This window comes from Gaeumannomyces tritici (genome assembly GCF_000145635.1).
Source record: "Gaeumannomyces tritici R3-111a-1 unplaced genomic scaffold supercont2.5, whole genome shotgun sequence".
NCBI classification, from domain to species: Eukaryota; Fungi; Ascomycota; class Sordariomycetes; order Magnaporthales; family Magnaporthaceae; genus Gaeumannomyces; species Gaeumannomyces tritici.
The window spans coordinates 2,956,588-2,976,034 of record NW_008804549.1 but is presented as its reverse complement, the minus strand read 5'-3'; the positions used below and the strand labels follow the sequence as shown (position 1 = coordinate 2,976,034).

Below are 19,447 nucleotides of genomic sequence, written 5' to 3'. Positions count from 1 at the left end.
GTGAGGGTCGTATTGGATGCTACGTTGGGTGGATCCATTGCTTCGGACATTTTTTTCCATTTTTAAATGGGGCCCTCTTTTTCATCACTGGCTGGATTGGACTCCATGTGGCCCAAGCACCATGTCAAAAGGCTGACCGGCCTTCTCCCCTTGCTTCCCCGAAGGTGAGAACCACGGGTCGGCGAAACCCTCCATGATTATTCCAACCCGATGTGCTGAAGGGCAGCTTGACGATATCACCCCAAGCAATGAGGCCTTTTTCCAGCCTGCAGATGTCATGACGTAGGTAGCAATTGACGTCGTCAGCTTCAGAGTCTCGTTATTCCGCTACAGCACGAGTGGGGCCGACGGTAACTTGTACCTTAGGTCGTGATGTATTCCCAGCTTGCGAGGCATCGCCATGTCTCGACAAGGCTGAGCTAACAAAGTATCGATCACGGGAATTTTACTCGACCGCCCTGATCGCGGCCCAACAAGGGTTGCACTGGCCAGGAGGCTTGCCCAGTGGGGATAGAGCTCGGATAATGCCTGGCTCCAAACACGAAGGCCGGCCTGGATGGAGGAACATCTCGGTCCATCTCTTCTCGTGGCACAACTTGAGCTTGCACTCCCTCCATGGAGCAACTGGCCGCACAGTGATGGCTCCCACGCAACCGCCTTGTGGGCGGCGAGGAACGGCGTGGCAGCGGTGTGCGCTTGCCCCTTTCGCAGGCAGATTGTGGCGCCTTCTTGGTAAGCACGACTCGACACCATTTCCGTTAGCCTCCATCTAGGTCTGCTTGTCGGGCTAATGTCGATTAGGTTTTTTTTTTTGTCCCGGCTATCTCTCCCTCGGCTTCCTCGATGCGTGCATCCATATCCCTTCAGCTCGTGATCTGGGAAGGTTCCCCCACAGCCGTTGTGAGTGCGGGCTCGTTTCCTTTTCCAATTCTCTTTTCTTTTCTCTTTCAGCTTCCCACACCCCCCTCCCTATGAACGCACAGACGTCATTAGAAAAGGAGTCTAGCCATTCGATATAGCTGTCATTGTGACACGGACACAGCCAATGGCGACCCCTCCCTCACTGTTGCGCTCTCTCCACGGCTGGGCCCAAACGAGATATGCACACCCTACATACCTGCTGCTTTTCATGGCTCTATATAGTAGCTCCAGTGGCTCCCTTGCGGAGAATTGGGGGTGCGGGCAGGGAGGTCATGCCGACTGGTGGAGCTTAATCACCACATGCACACATCGATCAATATTCAATCTGCCGGCCCACAGCTGGGGTTGCGTTGATGCTCCCTCGATGGTCGTGTGCTTCGGGATGGCCGACTGTCGTCGAGCTTAATCGGGGGAAGCAGCTCGCAGACTCTTTCTTTACTTTTTCTCGTCTTGTATCCCTCCTTCGATCTGGCTGGTGCTTGGTGCTAATTTGACGGCATACGTCTCATAGAATTCGCGGCCAAGCAAGCCCTGAATCAAAGCTCTCAATTGTCACTTTGATCAGCCAGGTGCATATGATGATTGCCTGCTGATACGCCCCACCCATCGCCGCCGAAACGCTACTGCAAGCGAGACTTCCATCGCGGTCACTGCGGCGCATTGCATCCGCCAACTGCCACCAACTGCGACCAACTTCTGCGACCACCGCGACGCTCTGCTGCGGCCCCATCCACACATTGTTGATCACGGCAACCCGCGTGCGTGGTGCAGTGCTGCAGTGCTAGAAAGCAACGAGCACAACACGGGCCGCTAGTTGGTGGACTTGCGGGGGCGTTCTTTCAGGGTCGTACTTGCATTTCTAACTGATCGGCTGCCCCCTGTGCCCCTGTCCGACGCCCTGAGTCCTGCCCACGCGTGCAACGCAGCCATTCGTTGTCGATTGCTTGCCGGCAATTCCTGGCAGGGGAAGAAGAAAAAAGAACAGGAAAAAAAAAAGGTACGCTGCGTCTGGGAGGGCTCCCTCCGCTTTGACCGTCTGGTCTGTTGTTTTTGACTTTTAGGGGCGCCACTGTTTTGAGACCGTCTAGACGCTTGTGCTCATGCGTTCCCGTCGGTTTGCAACCGCGCTGCAACCACACGCAGGTCAGACGGCTGAAATTGGGTCCATCCTGGTTGCCAACCTGCACCACCTCCCTACGCCTACCTTAGCACCTTACGGTGTAGGTCACCTACCTTTTTCTGTTACTCGCCCTTCTTGCCCGGGCCGTGCTACTCCTTCTCGGTTAGCCCTAGCCGCCAAACCCAAGTAGCCTGCTGCGCAACTGGGTCGTGCCTGGTCGCGCGCCTGGTCGTAAGTGACAGATGCATGGAAGATCGCAGCATCCGACCGCCGACCCTTTTCCTTGCTAACCCGCGCACTGTAGGCCGTCAGGTCCAAGATGGACAGTCCAACAGTGCCCCCCGTGCCACCCGTTCCCCGACTCTCGTCCTCGCGCCAGCAGCAGCCTCGCCGCAAGGACGCACACCCAGCGCCCTCTCGTTCTACATACCACGCTCCCTCGCGCCACGCCCTTCAGATTCCCGTCGGCTCGGGCCCCGACGTCATCTCCTCCCTCATCACCAGCCTCGATCTGGGTCCAAAGCATTCGTCCTCCCGCCTGGATCTTCCTGTCCGCAGCTCGGCCGCCTCCCGCTCCTATTCCCCCTCAGCGAGCTCGCCGCCTCGGCTGCACAAGTCTGCGAGCGTTGGGTCTTTCGGCGTCGACTACGGCGCCTTCAGTTCCCCTCCGCGCGGGAGCGCCGACGAATACGACGACGACATCGAAACCCTCGCCGCGTCCCCCCCTGTCGTCCGGACGTCCAAGCCCCCGTCTGGCTTCTCCCCGCTCACGGCGCCCAAGCCTCTCCGGGAGGAGAGCGGCGGCGGGCTAAAGTCACTCCTCGGCGGTTCCCGTACTGCCTCGCGACCGTCGTCCAAGGGATCGCTTGCGTCGCGCGATGCTGACACCCACAGCATCGGCAATCTCTCAATTGAACGTGGGGCGGTGCCACCGGTCCCCGAGCTCAGGCGACAGAAGTCACACGATAGCTGGGGCAAGAAGCAAGGGCGATCGCACAAAGGCCTAATGTATATGAGCAGCCGAGAGCGCCTCCGGGAGAAGGAGGACAAGAAGCGGGCTAGTATTGGTTCCGTTGGAAACGATTGGCTCAGTCTTGGATCAGCGCCGCCTCGCCAGGACGCCTTCCTCGCCGAGGTTCCCATCAACGAGGAGCCGAGCAGTTCAATGGCGGATGCTGTCATGGCTGCCTCGGATTTCCTGGACCCGCCACATTCGCCCGACCGGCGCGGCAGCACGTCTCCTCGCGCCATTCCAGTGAGGGATTCAAGCTTGCGCAAAGCCGGGACTAGCACAAGGCGGCACTCGTCGCGGCGGACGACAAAACAGCCGGATTCGGCTGATGCCATTCCAGAGGATGAGGAACAGACCAGCACGTCCAAATCCCGCCACCCATCTGTGCGAAAACACCAGGACAGCCGCAGAGATCACTTGACTGTGGGCGACGCGAGCGGTGGCCATGGCCACTCTCGTTCTAGCTCCGGAGCAGCCGAGCCGCAATCGCGCCGGCGGGAAAAGTCGTCGTCACATGGCCACCTTGACTTGAGTGACCTCCACGGCGGCCTTGACATCGAAGAGGGTGCGCCCTCCCCCTCCATCGCCCAATCGCGTCGGAAGGATAAGGAGCTGGATGGAAGGAGGATTTCGGGGCAGGATCAGATGAACGACGCCGCCCGAATTAAACGCGCCAGCAGCCGCGCAAAGAACGTCTCGGCCAGTCCGGGAAACACTACGCCGGACCCGATGCATGTGTCGTACGAGCGTCCGCCCAGTGCCGACAGCATTGACGACGCAGTCGAATCGTACATGTGCTCTCCCCGTCTCTCGCAAACGGTACGGCACCCCCAGACTGGCCGTGTCATCTCCTTCTCCGAGGTGGGAGACAGCGAGGGGAGCGCCGTGTTTTGCTGTGTTGGCATGGGTTTAACAAGATACATCACTGCCTTCTACGACGAGCTGGCCCTCACGCTGGGCCTGAGGCTCATTACCCCAGATCGACCAGGTGTGGGAGATAGCGAGCCGCACACAGACGGGACCGCGACCCCTCTTGGTTGGCCAGGTAAGATGATTTTATACCATCATGTTTGCGCATCCTGGCTCCGCCGTTGCTAATTCCATCCCACAATCATAAAGACGATGTGTACGCCATCTGCCAAGCCCTCAAGATCACCAAGTTCTCTATACTAGCCCATTCAGCTGGCGCCATCTATGCGTTGGCAACCGCATTGCGCATGCCCCAGCACATTAGAGGTCGGATCCACCTTTTGGCGCCGTGGATCCCGCCGTCGCAGATGTCTGTCTTTGGGGCCTCGGCGCAGACGCCGTTACCACCCACAAACGCAATACCCACGTCGCAGCGGATTCTGCGAGCGCTGCCGACACCCATTTTGAGAGCAGCCAACAGCTCCTTCATGACGGCAACGAGCAGCAGCATCACGTCGAGCTTGCCCAAGACGCCACGTAAGAAGCGCAAGAGCGGCGCCAACGTGGCCGTAAAGGGGGACCGTGAGAAGGAGGCGGCCGCTCGATCACAGGCGAACCAGCATATGCCTCCTCTGCCAACCAGCACCAGCCCGGATGGCAATAAAGAGAACAACCTGCTCCACGAAATTGGAGACAAGCCGTCGGGGATCCCACGCGGGGACCTCGGGGCAGCGGAGGAGATGGATCTTTTCAAACCGAGCATAAACGGTAATTCAAAGACGGCGAGCAACGGTAGACACAAGAGGTCATCCTCGACAGCATCGGCTGCGCACGCTGCGCGCGAGGCCGCCGTTCTTGCGGCCGCCGCATCGGCGCTGGCGGACCGCGAGCGGCAGGCGACATACGACTCGCGACTCACGCAGGCCATCTGGGAACTGGCCACGACGGGGGCGAACCCAGCTGTGGACCTGCTCGTGTGCCTGGAGCGTAGGCACACGATTGGGTTCCGTTACGTGGACATCACGCGGCCTGTAGTGATCCATCACGGCTCCAGGGACACGCGCGTGCCCGTTGAGAACGTGCGCTGGCTAGGGAAGACCATGAAGCGCTGCGAGGTTCGCGTGCTCGAGGGGGAGGGCCATGGCCTAATGGCGAGCGCGAGCGTTATGAGCAGAGTTCTCGCCGAAATCAGCGACGAATGGTAAATAATCCCCATCCTTCATCCATGATCCGACCCAGTCCTTGGCTAACAAAAACCTAGGAAAAACTGGTCGCGCCTCACTGGGGCGTCGCAGCGCGATCGAGGGCTGTCGCTATCAGAAAATGATCGCAGGCCTGTCGGCGTTGGCGGCCCTACTCTCTGAGGCAATAACGTCGCTGTCCCCCTACTCCCAATGCGGGATAATTTCCTCCCACATAATAATCTACGATTTGGGGCGTCTATCTTGATAAATGTTTAATCTAATCTCTGTTGGTCGGCAGCTTATCCCCGTCCGAACACTGTCACGAAGGCGGATACTGTGCTTTCGAACGCTGCGATTTTGTGGACGATCGGATTGTTCTTTTGTTTTGTCCGAAAAAAAAAACCCAGACGAGGATGTTTCTTTATTTCTCCCTTCGTCATCCGCCCACTTACTACCCATCTTTAGAAGTCGCCTTCGTGTACAACCGTTGAAAAACCATGTCCTCTACATTTCCCACACATTCCCTTTGAGACTATTACTTGAGCTAGACTCTGGCACTTCTCGGCTTGCCCAAACCTTTAATCTTGTGGGGGCATTCTGACTAGGCGGCTTTGTATACCACGATGTATGCACGAGCAGCGCAACCTTCTGGATATATCATGCAATGCTCAAAACCGCTATGGAGACTGGAACCCGCTTCTCAGGAATTGTTCTATCACATTGTCTTGTCATGCTGAACTCGTGTTGGTTTTTATCTCCCTTGTTGCGGCCGGGCTGCTTTATCGCCCTAGTGGGAGTAGTATTAGATGGTTGCATGCTGTTTGCCAAGGTGACCTTGCTCATGATTTAATGCATAAATTGCAGACGGGTCGAGCCTTGTGTCGCGTTGGCTTCAACTTTCTTTATCCTTGTGCTGTCCGAGGGGCCATTGAAGCGGAAAGGGGCTGAGCGCTTTGTGAAATATTGATCATGACATGACTTACTCGGGGGTTAACGTACAACCCCCGAGTATACCTTACAAAAGAGGCAACAAATAATGCCCGACGCATGATGCCTGACACACGCACGCCTCCACACCGAAGGGGCTGCTAGGACTGTAAGAATAGGAATGAGAATAACAGGAATAACAATAACAGGAATAACAATAACAGGGAGAAACTGAGAGGGGGGAGTAGGAAGAAAGATGAGAAAAAGAAATGACCATAGCATTAATGATTCTAGTCCCTGGGACCTGTAAAACTGTCATCTTTTTATGGTAGGTATGGCAGACTTCACTCAGCGCCATCTGCTGTTCAACACATTTGCCACCAGGATTCTAACCAAAAAGCAGGCTCGACCAAAAGCTACGCTGAACCTCAGCCTCAGCCTCGGCCTCGGGGAACACAAACTGCTGCATGAAATCGAGGCGGCGGACCCTGTCGGCGGCGTCCCACGAGGTGCTGGACTTGAAGAGCCGCAGCACGCCGTCGACGCCCTGCCATGCCGGATGGAGGGCCGCGGTCTGCAGCACGCGCGCCAGCTCCTTCTCCTGGCCGCCACCGCACCTCCTCCTGCCGCCCAGGCGGCGCCGCCTACCTCCGACGGCGCCGGGCGGGCGCCACACCGCGGGCGTCTGCGGGCTCCAGAAGGGCCGCAGGCTGAGGTTGGGCCTGCCCGGCGGGCCCAGGCAGAGGTCGTACAGCTCGCCCATGCGCAGGCCGGCCGGGTACTCGACGACGTAGAAGCGGCCGCTGATGCTGGCGGTGGCGGTGCTGGTGGCGGTGGTGGTGGCCAGGACGGTCCCCGCGGGGGGCTCGCCGAGGGCGCCCGGGGCCGGCCGGAAGTCGCTCTGCAGCTGGACCCAGACCCCCAGGCGCCGCACGGGAGGCTGCTGCGTCAGCGCCCGGCGCCAGCTCGCGCCGCCCGACTGTGGCGGCGGCGGCGGCGGCGGCTGGAGGATGGCGGCGAAGCGGGCGCGGGACTCGGGGGTCAGCTCGGCGTGGGGGCGGGCGCCCCTGTTGCAGTCGGCCGGGCTGGCGAAGACGTCGCTGAAGGCGATGTGGCTGGGCGTGCAGGCGGGCGTGAAGAAGCGGCGGAAGACTCGGGCGAGGAGGGGGTTGAGCCGGACGGGCGGGTCGTCGTCGTTGCTGTCGTCGTCGTCGTCGTCGTCGTCCCAGTCGAGCGGCGAGGGGTTCGAGGTGTCCCTCTGCGGGACGGGGCTGAAGAAGTGGCGCTGCTGGATGTCGGGGGCGGTCTCGATCAGGTCGTTCCACCGGTGGCAGACGCGCACGGCGGAGCAGAGGAGGGTCCGCTGGTCGAGGTGGCCCAGGACATTGGTGAGAAGCTCGCCGGTCCCCATGACTATGAGGCCCAGGGCCTGGGCGCGCTCTGTCTGCCACATCTCTGCGGGCTACCTAGAGGTAATAGGTAGACGGTTTGTTGAACGGGTAGTCGAGGGAGCTGGTGATGCTGGGCTCGACTGCTGTGTGTGTGTGTGTGTGTGTGTGTGTGTGTGTGTGTGTGTGGCAGGGCCGAGCTTGACCTTCTTTTCAGCCAACACCTCCTTGGAGGTCTCAACCAGTAATCAAGAAGCAAACGGTTCTGCCTAGAGGTAGGGCCCGGCATGTTCGCGCCAATGAGACGCATGGCTTGGTTTGTAGGTGCCTGGCTAGTACGTCAGGGAGCTCCGAGCTTGAGCACCAATCGCTGACAAGCCTGCCTGCATTTCCTGTTTCAGCCACGCCGGGCCGTTCCAGCGTTGATGGTTGGCTCGATTTGCTGTTGACTGACAACAAACACGCCAGCCCAGCCCCCCACTTCAACGTCGACTTGCAACCCCGCAGGTTGTCTTCTCGGCTCGGTCGGTCCAGCACCACCCGACGGGTGCCCATTTTCGGCGCCGGAGGGGACCATTTTGGGCTGCTGCCACTTTTCTTCTTTCCTTTCTTCGGCTTCCAATCTCCTACTTCTACTTCCACTTCCTCGGTCAACGCCAGGCCGCCAACATGTCTGAGCTCGCCAAGGCCTTGCCCGCGGCTGCCGCTACTAACGAAGCTGGCACCATGGAACTAAAAGTCCCGCCCTCGGGGGTATGGGCGCCGGCGGTGACGCTGTTCGACCCCGACACGGACAAGCTGCTGCTCGAGGACCAAAAGAAGTACTACGCCCACCTCGCCTCCTCGGGCCTGGCCGGGCTCGTGATCCTGGGCACCAACGCCGAGACGTTCCTGCTCACGCGCGACGAGCGCCGCCAGCTGCTCGAGGCGGCACGCGCCGCCGTCGGGCCCGACTTCCCCATCATGGCCGGCGTGGGCGGCCACTCGACGGCGCAGGTCAAGGAGTTCATCGGCGACGCCGCGGCCGCGGGCGCCGACTCGGTCCTGGTGCTGCCGCCGGGCTACTTCGGCAAGGCCACGACGCCCGCCGTCGTCGACGCCTTCTACGCCGACATCGCCGCCTGGACCCCGCTGCCCGTCGTGCTGTACAACTTCCCGGCCGTCTGCAACGGCGTCGACCTCGACTCGGACGCCATCGCCGCCCTGGCCCGCCGCCACCCGCAGATCGTCGGCGTCAAGCTGACGTGCGGCAGCGTCGCCAAGATTGTGCGCCTGGCCGCCGAGCTGCCCGACAGCCGCTTCGCCGTCTTTGGCGGCCAGTCCGACTTTTTGCTCGGCGGCCTCGCCGTCGGCAGCGCGGGGTGCATCGCCGCCTTTGCCAACGTCTTCCCCCGCACCGTCTCGCGCATCTATGAGCTGTGGACCGGGGCCGTGGCGGCCACGGGCGCCGACCAGGTCGCCAAGCGCATCGAGGCGCTCGAGCTGCACAAGAAGGCCGCCCTGGCCGAGCGCCCCTGCAAGAGCGGCATCGCCATGACAAAGTACGCCGCCGCCGTCTTCTCGGCCTCAAAGGCCGGCGTCGAGGACGCCGAGCGCAAGATGCTGCCCCGCAAGCCGTACCTGCCCCCCGCCGACGCCGACAGGGCCAGGTGCAGGCAGCTGATGGAGGAGGTGGCCAAGATCGAGCAGGAGCTGGCCGATGAGGACAAGGCTTGAACTCGAATGCGTGCTGATCGTGCGCTCGGAACGAGTGACTCACTGACTTGGTCAAATAGGGTATTCTGATAATAGTTAAATCAATGAATGGAAGGTGTTGGTTCCAGATGCGAATCGCGTTTGGCGACCGAGACTACCTCCAAACTCTCACTCGTCCATGGCCATCAACTTGTCACTATTTTCCGATTTCAGGCCCGACGGCCAAATCACAGCAGGTCATAAAGGAATGTAGGATCGAAGGTTTGAAGATAACTAGAACTAAAAATTGAAAACCAAAACCGCGAGGCACCCTGGCCAACTAGACGCGAACAACTAACTATTTTAAAATAGAAAATACACAAAATTACACACAAAAACATCGCACATATCAAGACATAAAAAGGGAGGGCTCAAGATCAACCAGGCCTTTGAGTAAGCAAGAGCTGGACTTAAGCGGACCAGACAGCAGCGCGCTTGACGACGACGGTGCGCTTCTTGTGCTTGTCGCTGGCCGAGGTCTCGTCGCTGCTCTCGTCGCTGCTCTCGTCGCTGGCTGAAGACTCGCTGGCGCTCTCGTCGCTGCTCTCGTCGCTGGCTGAAGACTCGCTGGCCGAAGACTCGCTGGCGCTCTCGTCACCGCCGGAGCTGGAGCTGCTGCTCTCATCGTCGGCCGAGGCGTCGCTAGCGCTCTCGTCGCTGCTGGCAGGCTCGTCGGTGTCTTCACTCTCGGTCTTCTTGCCGGCCTTCTTGGCCTTGTACTCGCTGATCCATCCCTTGACGCCTTTGGCGAGGCTGCCGAGGACCTTGAAGCCCGTGGTGGTGAGGGCGGCGATGCTGAAGGGGTCCATGCGCGGCGCGAGCATGAAGTCGCTGCTGCGCCGGGCGGGCTGCTGCAGGTCGATGCGGATCGGCTCGATGGCCTGGGCGACCTCATCGCGCTTGATGGCATTGATGGTGACCGGGAACGGCCTGATGCCGGTGGTGGTGCGGACCTCAAGCGCCGAGCGGTCGGTGGGGTGGGCGACCAAGGGGGTAGCGATGGCGACCAGGGCCACGAGCTTGGCGAGGTTGATGAGCTGCATCTTTGTGGTTCTTTTGTTGTGGTAGTTGTGCGTGTTGTGGTGGTTTGAGGCGGTCAAAGACGGTGAGGTACCAAGAGGAAGAAGTGAAGAGTAGACTTGAGAGATATGACCAAGGTGGAAAAGACCTAGGAAAAGACGATAGGAAAAATGTGATGATGATGATGATGATGATCCGGATGATGGAGAGAAGGGAATGAGAGAGACGATGGAGGAGGGCAGGACTGAGATATATACACCATCTCGGCACCACGGCTCTCTATCTTTTGGTCCATTACCTCTACGCAAAACGGCCGGCCGCCCCAGCCGCGCACATGGGTTCGCGAATAGAGTTTGACCAGACATGAGAAACAAAACATCGTGGGGTTATCCACCCTGTTCCTGTCCCATTGCTACTGCAAGCCATCGTGTTGGACACGGACGTGTTGGTAGCAACAACCTCCGCCGCCGTTGGACGGGGTCCTGGATGGTTCTTCCGGTTCGGGAAGGTTCCTGACACGAACGTCTTGGTCGACTGCCAGCGCCCCGCCATCATCCCCCCTCTGCCCCTGATGGATCCCTATGGGGAGCCACATGTCCAACCGCTGCCCCCCTCCTACTCCCACCACGAGGCCCGTGGACGTGGGCTTTCGCAATAAAAGGTGCCATCGGCGCTCCCGACGTTTTCTGTTTTGTTTCTTTGGTCTACCCCGGCGTTGCACCGTCGATGGCGCAGCGCTCCAGGACGGTCGCAATTGGGCTCAAGTGCTGCTCTACATGAATCGAGACGGCGCGTTTGGATGAGCCGGCCCCGTTGTTATGCTTATCGCCCAATGTCCATCTCCTGCCTCGTTCCTGGACCGTCTCGGGTGGTGACATTGGCAATACCTCAAGCGACAGCGCCGCGAGTAAGTGCCCAAGGCCGCGCTTGTCGGACAGTTTCTCTCGCGGGAGAGGTAGCAGCTGCGAAATGTCCTCACCGCTTGAGTTATTCTCGTCTGGTATGGACAGTTTGCCCCGCCAAGAACAGGCACTCTCGCGGCTGTGGCGCCAACTTCTCTAGCAGATACTATCCCAATAGTTATCCGGGATAGCTACTTCTGTATGTAGGTACCTATGTAGGTACCTAGCCAGGGTTTAAACTGACCGAGGGGCAACTACGCCATTCCCCAGGGCCCTACCTTCACCCACAGCTGATCGTGTTCGTGATAGTTGCAGACGGCTAGACCAGTACCATCACCTCCCGCAGTCGATCCGAATGTTGCCAATGAACCGCAGGCGAGTCAAGGTACACAAGAGCCCTGGTCATCGTGTTAGGACTCCGGCTTGTAACCCAATAGAATTGCATTCATGCGGTCCCTTCTCCCTTTGATCACACCACTCGAAAACGCTCAACTCTAGTTCCCACTGGGAGCTCCACCTCTTTGACAAGAGCTCCGTCGCGAATTTCGGCCAATTCGCATGGGCCAACAAGCTGCCACCCTTCCGAATGCTTGCGTAGCACGTACAGTCTTGCACTTCCATGGAATGCGCAAATCGAATCGCTCACTTGGGCGTCTTTAGAGGCCAATATCTGTCGGTTTCCGAACTCGCCACCGTCCATCTCGGCAAGTTCGAAGCCCCTGGGAGGTGGCCGCAGACACATATGACGTTCTAAACTTCTGTTGTGATCCAGATATCCGCGTTCGGTGTTGGAATGATACCATATGTCTTCCAACGTAGCCCTTATTCTACTATCTTTCTGGCAGTACTTGGAAGTACCAAACATCCTGCAAAAAGACTCGAAGAAGCTCTCTGGGTCCAGGCCTAGTCCAAGGGATGCGAGTGCCCCTCTGATGGAAAGGACATGGTCATGAAATGTGCCGTCACCCTCGACACCGGCCACATTCGTGAGCAGGGCGAGCGCGTAGAACATATATAGGTCCTCATATCCCGACGCCCCGCGAAACCCCGTGGAAAGCAGTCTCGCCATCGTTTGAAGAGTGTAGATCTCGATGGGTCTCTGGAGAAGCTTCGACCGAAGGACAGCTCGGAGCCGCTCCTGGGAAATTTCAGAAGAGTGTTGCTCCTTGTTCAGATCATACAAGCAATGTATGACACCCAGCTGTGTTCCCTGGAGACACAGAGCTCGACCGTCGACAGAGGGATTTTCAAGTATTTCGGCGTGTCGAAATACCGTATTAGTTCCGCGCTCAGTGTATGGTGATGGATTGCGTTCGCATCTCGGAAACGGGGCCCAAGATGGTGCCCCTTGAATAGCGGCAATTTTGGGGGTTGCGCCATACAATAGCAACTCCAAGAGGGTAGTGCCGTGGGTTTCTTCTCCAGCCCGAAACGATCTGTCTTTGGATCGGAACAATGCAGCTGTAAACTCGATCTGCACCTCACTGAACGATTTGGCGTAGTCGGGTTGCAAATCTAGCGTACACATGCTCAATACGCCAAAGACGTGATCGCGGGGGTCAGTCGCTTCGCAGCCGAACCCAAACATGAGCTCGCAATCCGTAAGCGTCGAGTGTGATTCGGGGTCCAATTTGCGGGCCTGGTACTGGGAAAAAATACCGTGGCAACCGGATAGGCTCCTGAAGTCCGATGGTATCAACTTCGTCATGGCCGACAGGTTGTTGTCTAGATCGAAGTAGTTTTGGCGTATGTGGTCGTGGACGAGACGGAGAAGTTGGATGGCGGATGCGATGGGCTCCGCTGGGCAAGTCATGCTTGATGAGCAGACGACCACCTTCTGCGCTGGGATGATCTCCTGGTAGATCCAAACCCGTCTCCAGTTCGGAAGGCGCAGGAAATCACAGACGGCTCCCCAAAAGGGTTTCACTAGCCATTCCCTGGAGCCAACCTCTGGGTTGAGGAGACCGGAGCCAGCCTTTCGGTTGAGGGCGTCGGGGCCGGTCTCTCGGCTAAGCATAAGCGCATTGCAAGTCCGCAACATGGCCACAGCCTCTTGGCCCGTCTTGGGTAGAACCCCCTCGTTGGCATCAACGGCACGGTTGATCATATCTATCGATTGGAAAAGGAGGGCCAGGATGTCGTCCTTATCAGGCCCAGTCCATGCCAGCACCAGTTCGGCACGGGGATATATATCGGTCATGAGCCCGACCTGGTGGTTTTTCTCAGGGATGTCGCTCTGGTTGATGCAGAGGGCATCTGCCCACAGTCTGAACGAGGACTCTGATCTCCCCGGAAATTGAATTGAGTAATCCAACGAGGCATCTGTGGAGAACAGAAACAGCTAGTCGTGAGTCTGGACTGTGATGTGATGGTCACGGATCAATGGAAATCCAGGCGTTTTATGTATCAGGGGATCGGCTGATGCCTGCCTAGGTATGTATCTGCCAGCCTATCATCAATAGGGAAAGCCGTTCAGCCACACATGAGCCTCCAATGGATCCTTGTTACCTCTAAGAAACCGGGCGACAAAATGTGCAGCTTTAATGTTTTGGGTACCAACGCATGACGTCCCAAAGCTCGGGCAAAGCTCATTCTGAGGGGTCCTTGGGAGTAGGCTCTTTTCGGTTGAATGCCTGACGAGTGCTTGACGGTCGTTGACAATATTGCCAGAAGCTCGGCTGCCTGCTGCAGATCTATTATTGCAGGACGTAACTTGCGAGGCAACGCTCCCACTCCTCGGATCCGTCCTAGTTCCCAACCGCGCATCTTTCTATGCCACCACCCTGGAGAGCTGTCGCAGCGGGCGGGACGAGCCCGGGAGTGCCGGGCTAGGCTTGAGGTCCGTGCGTGATTGAAGGAGTGGGGCACAGCAAGCTCCCCCCAGGCGCAAATCGCATCGCATCGCATCATCGGTTTGGCCATGTCATTCTTGCTGGGCTCACTCTCGAAAAATCACCAAGCAGCTTGCGAAAAAAAAAACACCCGGACAGTGCTACCCGACTCACAAGCTACAGCCGCTTCGACGCCAGCTACACGCCTGACCTGCTTCCGGCTTTTTGGACCCGCCGACACGCTGGCGTCTCCCTCATTTCTCTGGTCAAAGGGGCCGTCTCCAGGTCAAGGTGACGCGCCAAGGGAGACTGCGCCCAAGACGATGCCCGCTCACCCAGACCGGCCGCCGCTCGCCCCTCAGCTGTGCTTCTCTACGTCTGCACTGAGAGGTTCGTCCGCCATGGTCTCCCTGGCCTACCGGGCTCCGCCGTTGTACTAACCTTGCTTTCCCATGGCGCCTTGGCTAGATTTCCTACGGCTTTCGCGCGGCGCAATCGACGACTCCATCTCCCAGAACCTCAATGCGCTGGTGACGCCGGCCAAGGACGGTTTCGATCCGTCCACGACGTCGCAGAGGATCCCGCGTCCGCTCAACAGGCCCATCGACGGGGCCGCCTGCCGGCAGTTTAAACAGAATGTGCTGTTCCCCTCGTGGAAGACCCGTTCGGACCTGATATCGTACTGCACCATGGTGGCGACCAGTCCGGACCCGAACGACCCATCGGCGGCAATACGAGAGGCCGAGGAGTCCAAGAACAAGGAGAGGGTAATCGACGAGAGGTTAGATCCGTACTCGGCCCGCTTCTTCCCGACAGAGCCGCGGACGGAGAGGTTGGCGATTCTGTTGCGGCAGGAGCGGGGTGTGGAAAGGATCGTGAGAAGGCGGACGTGGGAGGTGATCAACGAGCGATGCGGGAGCGATGACGGAGAGAGTTGGGAGGAAGCGTTTGACAAGTGGCAAAAGGCTGCAAGACAGAGCTGATGTTTTTGTATTTTACCCCAGCCAAGGGATCATGTTGTATCAAAACGGCACTCGCCTTGTATAAAAGAGTGAAATATGAATAATTGCAAACCCTTCTCTTTCTGTTCTTTCTGTTTTTCTTGCACTTGGTCCAAGCTAAGAATCCCATTGTGGGAGCTCCGGCCAGAGCTTCCCTGCGAGAGTGGGGTTAAAGCACCAAAGCGTGAAACCCCAACAAAAAATCCGAAGCTTCCAGGTTCACAACGCTGGTTCGAACTCGTTGTCTAAACTTGCTGTCTGACATATGCCAGAAAGAACAAAAGAAGCAGCTGGGACGGTACTTACCAGCTAAATTACTTTTACATGTTCGACTCCAGCCCGTGGTGTAGTTTATATGCTATAAGTTTGGGAACGCGCGAGGCTGCAGATTGAGGACAGGCCCCACTCGTTCTGCTCACTTCACTCAGGAAAATAGCGGACCCGAGGCGTGAATGGTCGAATACGGTGCCACGGCCGACTCGGACTTCTCACCACCAGTCTTTGTCGGCTGCCTCCCCCTCCAAATCCACCCGAACAGTCTGCCAACCCAACAGTCGAGCCCGAACCTGCCGTCCCGAGGCCACACCGACCACGCCTTGTCCGGACTCTGGAGCGTCGGGGCGCATTGGGCTGTAGTTGACTGGCTGACCGGCAGCGCACTTGCCTGCCCACACGACACACGACACACGACGCAACCCCTCGTGCCGCCGCGGCCAAGCCGGCCTCTGTGTATCACGGTCTCTATCTGAGCCGTTCCCGAGGATCCATTGCCGTTGCCGTACCCGGGGCTCCTCCCGCACACGCCATAATGTCGCCTTCACAACCCCTCAGCACGAGGGATAACAACCTCCTGCGCACCGTCGTCCGAAACTTCGAGGACAAGCAGTACCGCCGCGGGCTCAAGGCTGCCGAGCAGATCCTCAAGAAGAACCCCAAGCATGGCGACACCATGGCCATGAAGGCCCTGATCATGAACGCTCAGGGCAAGACCGAGGAGGCCTTTGTGCTGGGCAAGGAGGCCGTGTCGGTCGACATGAAGTCGCACGTGTGCTGGCACGTCTACGGCATGCTCTACCGCACCCGCAAGAACTTTGACGAGGCCATCCGCGCCTACAAGTTCGCCCTGCGTCTCGAGCCCGACTCGTCCCAGATCCAGCGCGACCTGGCCATCCTGCAGATCCAGATGCGCGACTACCCGGGCTACATCCAGACCCGCCTGCAGATGCTGCAGGCCCGCCCTCAGCAGCGCCAGAACTGGACCGCACTGGCCCTGGCCCACCAGCTCGCCGGCAACCTGTCCGAGGCCGAGAGCACGCTGACCACGTACGAGGAGAGCCTCAAGGTTCCCCCTGCTCGTGCTGATTTTGAGCACTCCGAGGCTGTCATGTACAAGAACACCGTCATTGCCGAGACGGGCGATACCCAGCGCGCCCTCGACCACCTCGAGTCCATCGCCAAGAACGTGCTCGACAAGCTGGCCGTCATGGAGGCCCGCGCAAACTACCTGACCAAGCTCGGCAGGAAGGACGACGCCATCAAGGCCTGGCGCGCCCTCCTGGACCGCAACCCGGACCACGAGGATTACTACCTCCGTCTCATGGACGCCATGGGCATCGACGACGCAGATGTTGCTGCTAAAAAGGCCATTTTTGACGAATACGTCCAAAAAGCTCCCCGATGCGACGCCGCCCGTCGGCTACCTCTGAACATTTTGACCGGTAAGGCAAACCGGCCCCCTTCCCACCATCGCTTGTCCGAATCTGCGAATGCTAACCTTGGCTGCACGCGTTCCCGATCCACAGGCGACGAGTTTAAGGCTCATGCAAGGGAATATCTCACTTCTATGCTTAACAAGGGTGTTCCATCTACGTTTGCCAACCTCAAACACTTGTACTCAGACTCATTTAAGAAGACGGCACTGCCGCAGCTCGTTGGGGAGTACCTGGCAGCGCATGGCGAGGCTGGTGCCAACGGCGACTCCTCCAAGGGCAAGGCGGCGGCTCTCTACTTTATGGCCCAGCACTATAACTACCACCTCAGCCGTGACCTGACCAAGGCTATGGAGTACGTGGACAAGGCCATCGAGGTTGTGCCCAGTAGTGTCGATTTCCACATGACCAAGGCCAGGATATGGAAGCACCATGGCAACACGGCAAAGGCCGCCGAGATCATGAACCAGGCACGCGAGCTTGACAAGAGAGATAGGTACATCAACACAAAGACGGCAAAGTACCAGCTGCGCAACAACGAGAACGACAAGGCGCTCAAGACGATGGCTCTCTTCACCCGGGCCGAGACCCCTGGCGGCCCGCTCTCGGACCTCCTCGACATGCAATCGGTGTGGTTCCTGACGGAGGATGGCGAGGCCTACGCCCGCCAAGGCAACCTTGGGATGGCCCTTAAGCGCTTCCACGCCATCTTCACCATCTTCGACATATGGCAGGAGGACCAGTACGACTTTCACACCTTCTCGCTCAGGAAAGGCCTGATCAGGGCCTATGTCGAGATGATCCGGTGGGAGGACCACCTCCGGGACCACCCCTTCTACTCGCGCGTAGCCCTGGATGCCGTCGCGCTGTATGTGGACATGCACGACGGCCAGGTCGGCACCTCATCCTCAAACGGCGTCAACGGGAACGCCGCAGACGGAGCCGACGCCGGCGGCGAGGAGACGGCAGCGGCGGAGAGGAAGAAGGCCGCCAAGAAGGCCAAGAAGGAGCTCCAGAAGGCTGAGCGCGAGGCCCAGGAGAAGACGACAAAGCAGGACCCCAACAAGCCAGGCCAGAAGGGCAAGCAGACAGACGCCGAGGCGGCCAAGAAGAAGGACGAGGACCCACTAGGGCTCAAGCTTGCGGCGACCAAAACGCCGCTGGACGATGCCGTCAAGTTTCTTCTGCCGCTACTCCAGTTCAGTCCCAAGAACATTGAGGCGCAGCTTGCCGGCTTCGAGGTGTACATCAGGAGAAGTAAGAAAACACCCACAAAAAGACGATCCCTCCCTTTTTTTTTCTTTTTCCCCTTCCGATAGGACATGTTTCAGGAACTAACGCAGACATCAACAGACAAGTACCTGCTCGCGCTGGGCTGTCTGAATGCCGCACGGGCTTTGCAACCCGACCACCCCAGAGTGCACGAGCAGTCGATCCGGTTGCGCAGCGCCCTCAACTCGGCCCGCGAATCGCTCCCAGCCAAGGTGACCGAGGTCATGGAGGCCGAGTTCACGACCGTGCCGGTTTCGGCGGACCTGGCCAAGCTCAACGCCGAGTTCCGGGCGGCGCACGCCGACAGCCCCGCGCACGTGCTCGCCGCCATCCGCGCCGCCAGGGCCATCGGTGAGAGCGAACGCAAGGAGGCCGACAAAGACGTGGCGTCGGTCCTCGACCTGGCGTCCCTGACCCTGTCGGACGCCGAGAGTGTCGTCGGCACGCTCAAGAGCTGGCGGAGCGCCGAGGTGGACGCGGCCAAGGCGGCCGCCCAGGTGAAGTTCCCCGACGCGACCATATTCTCATGATGACGTCTGGTGCTTGTGTTTTTGTCCCGCCTTGGGGCCGAGAGGGCCTCGGCGTCACGCGTCGCGCCTTGTCCCTTTCTCTCTCTGCCTCTGTCTCTAGGGTTTAGAGTTGCCGTCTACCTGAACTGACCCAAGGGGGTTGAGGCATTTGCTTCCGTACATCTTTGTCATGGCTGGGACGGAATTGGGATCGGGTGGCAGGCCCCTGGGGCGGTTGGACGGACGGTGCAACATGAATTGGAAACATGGGAGTCAAGCGCAAACAAAAGTCGGCTTTGAGAAAAGTACTGCATCGGGAAGATTTAGGTGTACTCGAGATTCTGAGAAGCAATTGTTGGCACTCGCAATGTCTTTTGCCCATGTACCCCAGGCAGGATGGCAAAAGGATCAAAAATGAAAGTGCAGCCGAGCTCCTCCCTTTTATTACGTGCCTATCCGGCAGGCTGGGAAATGAGGTCTCAGTCTGTGATGCGCGAGCACCCTACATTCCTGCTTCGCAGCACAGCAAAACAAAGGGCGCGCGGTGGGCTCTCCCTCTCTCTCTTGGTTTCCCCTTCCAGACGGCGCCTTGACAATGTGTCCGTTTGTCTCTCAAAGAACGAGTAGCCCTGCACCATCTGCACACCATCTGCACACCATTCTTTTCCGACCTGCAGAACAAATCGACGGCGACGGACAAAACAGCAACGACAACGGAAGAGGGAGCGGTCGCAGCCATATGTCCAAGGCCATGACGATCCCGCCGCCCGTGGCCGAGCGCGACGAGCGGTTCCTCGGAAAGACGTGGGCCCCCAAGCACGGCTATCGCACGTCCATGACATCCCTGGTGAACTTCATACAGACGTGCGTAGCTCTGACAGTTCCGGATCACTCTCCTCATCTTCCTGGTTCTCGGGAGCATGGGCCGGAGGACGTGACGTGACGGGGCACGGAGCCGAGAGAGAGAGAGAGAGAGAGAGAGAGAGAGAGAGAGAGAGAGAGAGACGT

At 58.8% G+C, this 19,447-nt stretch overlaps 9 protein-coding genes across 9 annotated transcripts in view; 5 read left to right on the top strand and 4 right to left on the bottom strand.

The window, feature by feature from the left end:
- Positions 1 to 76: 76 nt before the first annotated feature.
- Positions 77 to 753, bottom strand: GGTG_09998 (hypothetical protein; the record flags this gene model as incomplete). Its single annotated transcript, XM_009227859.1, has 2 exons — positions 77 to 266; positions 362 to 753. The coding sequence occupies 2 exons, from the start codon at positions 751 to 753 to the stop codon at positions 125 to 127; spliced, it is 534 nt and encodes a 177-aa protein (XP_009226123.1). The 3' UTR covers positions 77 to 124.
- A 441-nt stretch (positions 754 to 1,194) lies between these two features.
- Positions 1,195 to 5,893, top strand: GGTG_09997 (hydrolase). The gene is made up of 4 exons (XM_009227858.1): positions 1,195 to 2,272; positions 2,346 to 4,098; positions 4,173 to 5,163; positions 5,224 to 5,893. The coding sequence occupies exons 2-4, from the start codon at positions 2,361 to 2,363 to the stop codon at positions 5,324 to 5,326; spliced, it is 2,832 nt and encodes a 943-aa protein (XP_009226122.1). The 5' UTR covers positions 1,195 to 2,272; positions 2,346 to 2,360; the 3' UTR covers positions 5,327 to 5,893.
- On the bottom strand, positions 5,890 to 7,991 carry GGTG_09996 (hypothetical protein). The gene has a single exon (XM_009227857.1). The coding sequence runs from the start codon at positions 7,524 to 7,526 to the stop codon at positions 6,462 to 6,464; it is 1,065 nt and encodes a 354-aa protein (XP_009226121.1). The 5' UTR covers positions 7,527 to 7,991; the 3' UTR covers positions 5,890 to 6,461.
- On the top strand, positions 7,913 to 10,064 carry GGTG_09995 (hypothetical protein). The gene has a single exon (XM_009227856.1). It carries the CDS (start codon positions 8,131 to 8,133, stop codon positions 9,175 to 9,177), a length of 1,047 nt encoding a protein of 348 aa, XP_009226120.1. The 5' UTR covers positions 7,913 to 8,130; the 3' UTR covers positions 9,178 to 10,064.
- Positions 9,330 to 10,465, bottom strand: GGTG_09994 (hypothetical protein). The gene has a single exon (XM_009227855.1). It carries the CDS (start codon positions 10,236 to 10,238, stop codon positions 9,606 to 9,608), a length of 633 nt encoding a protein of 210 aa, XP_009226119.1. The 5' UTR covers positions 10,239 to 10,465; the 3' UTR covers positions 9,330 to 9,605.
- A 454-nt stretch (positions 10,466 to 10,919) lies between these two features.
- Positions 10,920 to 13,317, bottom strand: GGTG_09993 (hypothetical protein; the record flags this gene model as incomplete). Its single annotated transcript, XM_009227854.1, has 2 exons — positions 10,920 to 11,256; positions 11,723 to 13,317. The coding sequence occupies 2 exons, from the start codon at positions 13,315 to 13,317 to the stop codon at positions 10,920 to 10,922; spliced, it is 1,932 nt and encodes a 643-aa protein (XP_009226118.1).
- A 376-nt stretch (positions 13,318 to 13,693) lies between these two features.
- GGTG_09992 (caffeine-induced death protein Cid2) lies at positions 13,694 to 15,025 on the top strand. Its single transcript, XM_009227853.1, has 2 exons — positions 13,694 to 14,338; positions 14,417 to 15,025. Exons 1-2 carry the CDS (start codon positions 14,038 to 14,040, stop codon positions 14,929 to 14,931), a joined length of 816 nt encoding a protein of 271 aa, XP_009226117.1. The 5' UTR covers positions 13,694 to 14,037; the 3' UTR covers positions 14,932 to 15,025.
- A 162-nt stretch (positions 15,026 to 15,187) lies between these two features.
- Positions 15,188 to 18,849, top strand: GGTG_09991 (NMDA receptor-regulated protein 1). Its single transcript, XM_009227852.1, has 3 exons — positions 15,188 to 16,667; positions 16,752 to 17,915; positions 18,012 to 18,849. The coding sequence occupies exons 1-3, from the start codon at positions 15,758 to 15,760 to the stop codon at positions 18,458 to 18,460; spliced, it is 2,523 nt and encodes an 840-aa protein (XP_009226116.1). The 5' UTR covers positions 15,188 to 15,757; the 3' UTR covers positions 18,461 to 18,849.
- Positions 18,850 to 19,178: 329 nt separating this feature from the next.
- The window catches only part of GGTG_09990 (hypothetical protein), a gene marked incomplete at both ends in the record, with an annotated part of 3,258 nt that continues 2,989 nt past the window's right edge, over positions 19,179 to 19,447 (top strand). Inside the window, one exon of the mRNA XM_009227851.1 lies at positions 19,179 to 19,303. Coding sequence (XP_009226115.1) covers positions 19,179 to 19,303 — 125 coding nt within the window. The remainder of the gene's footprint in view (positions 19,304 to 19,447) is intronic.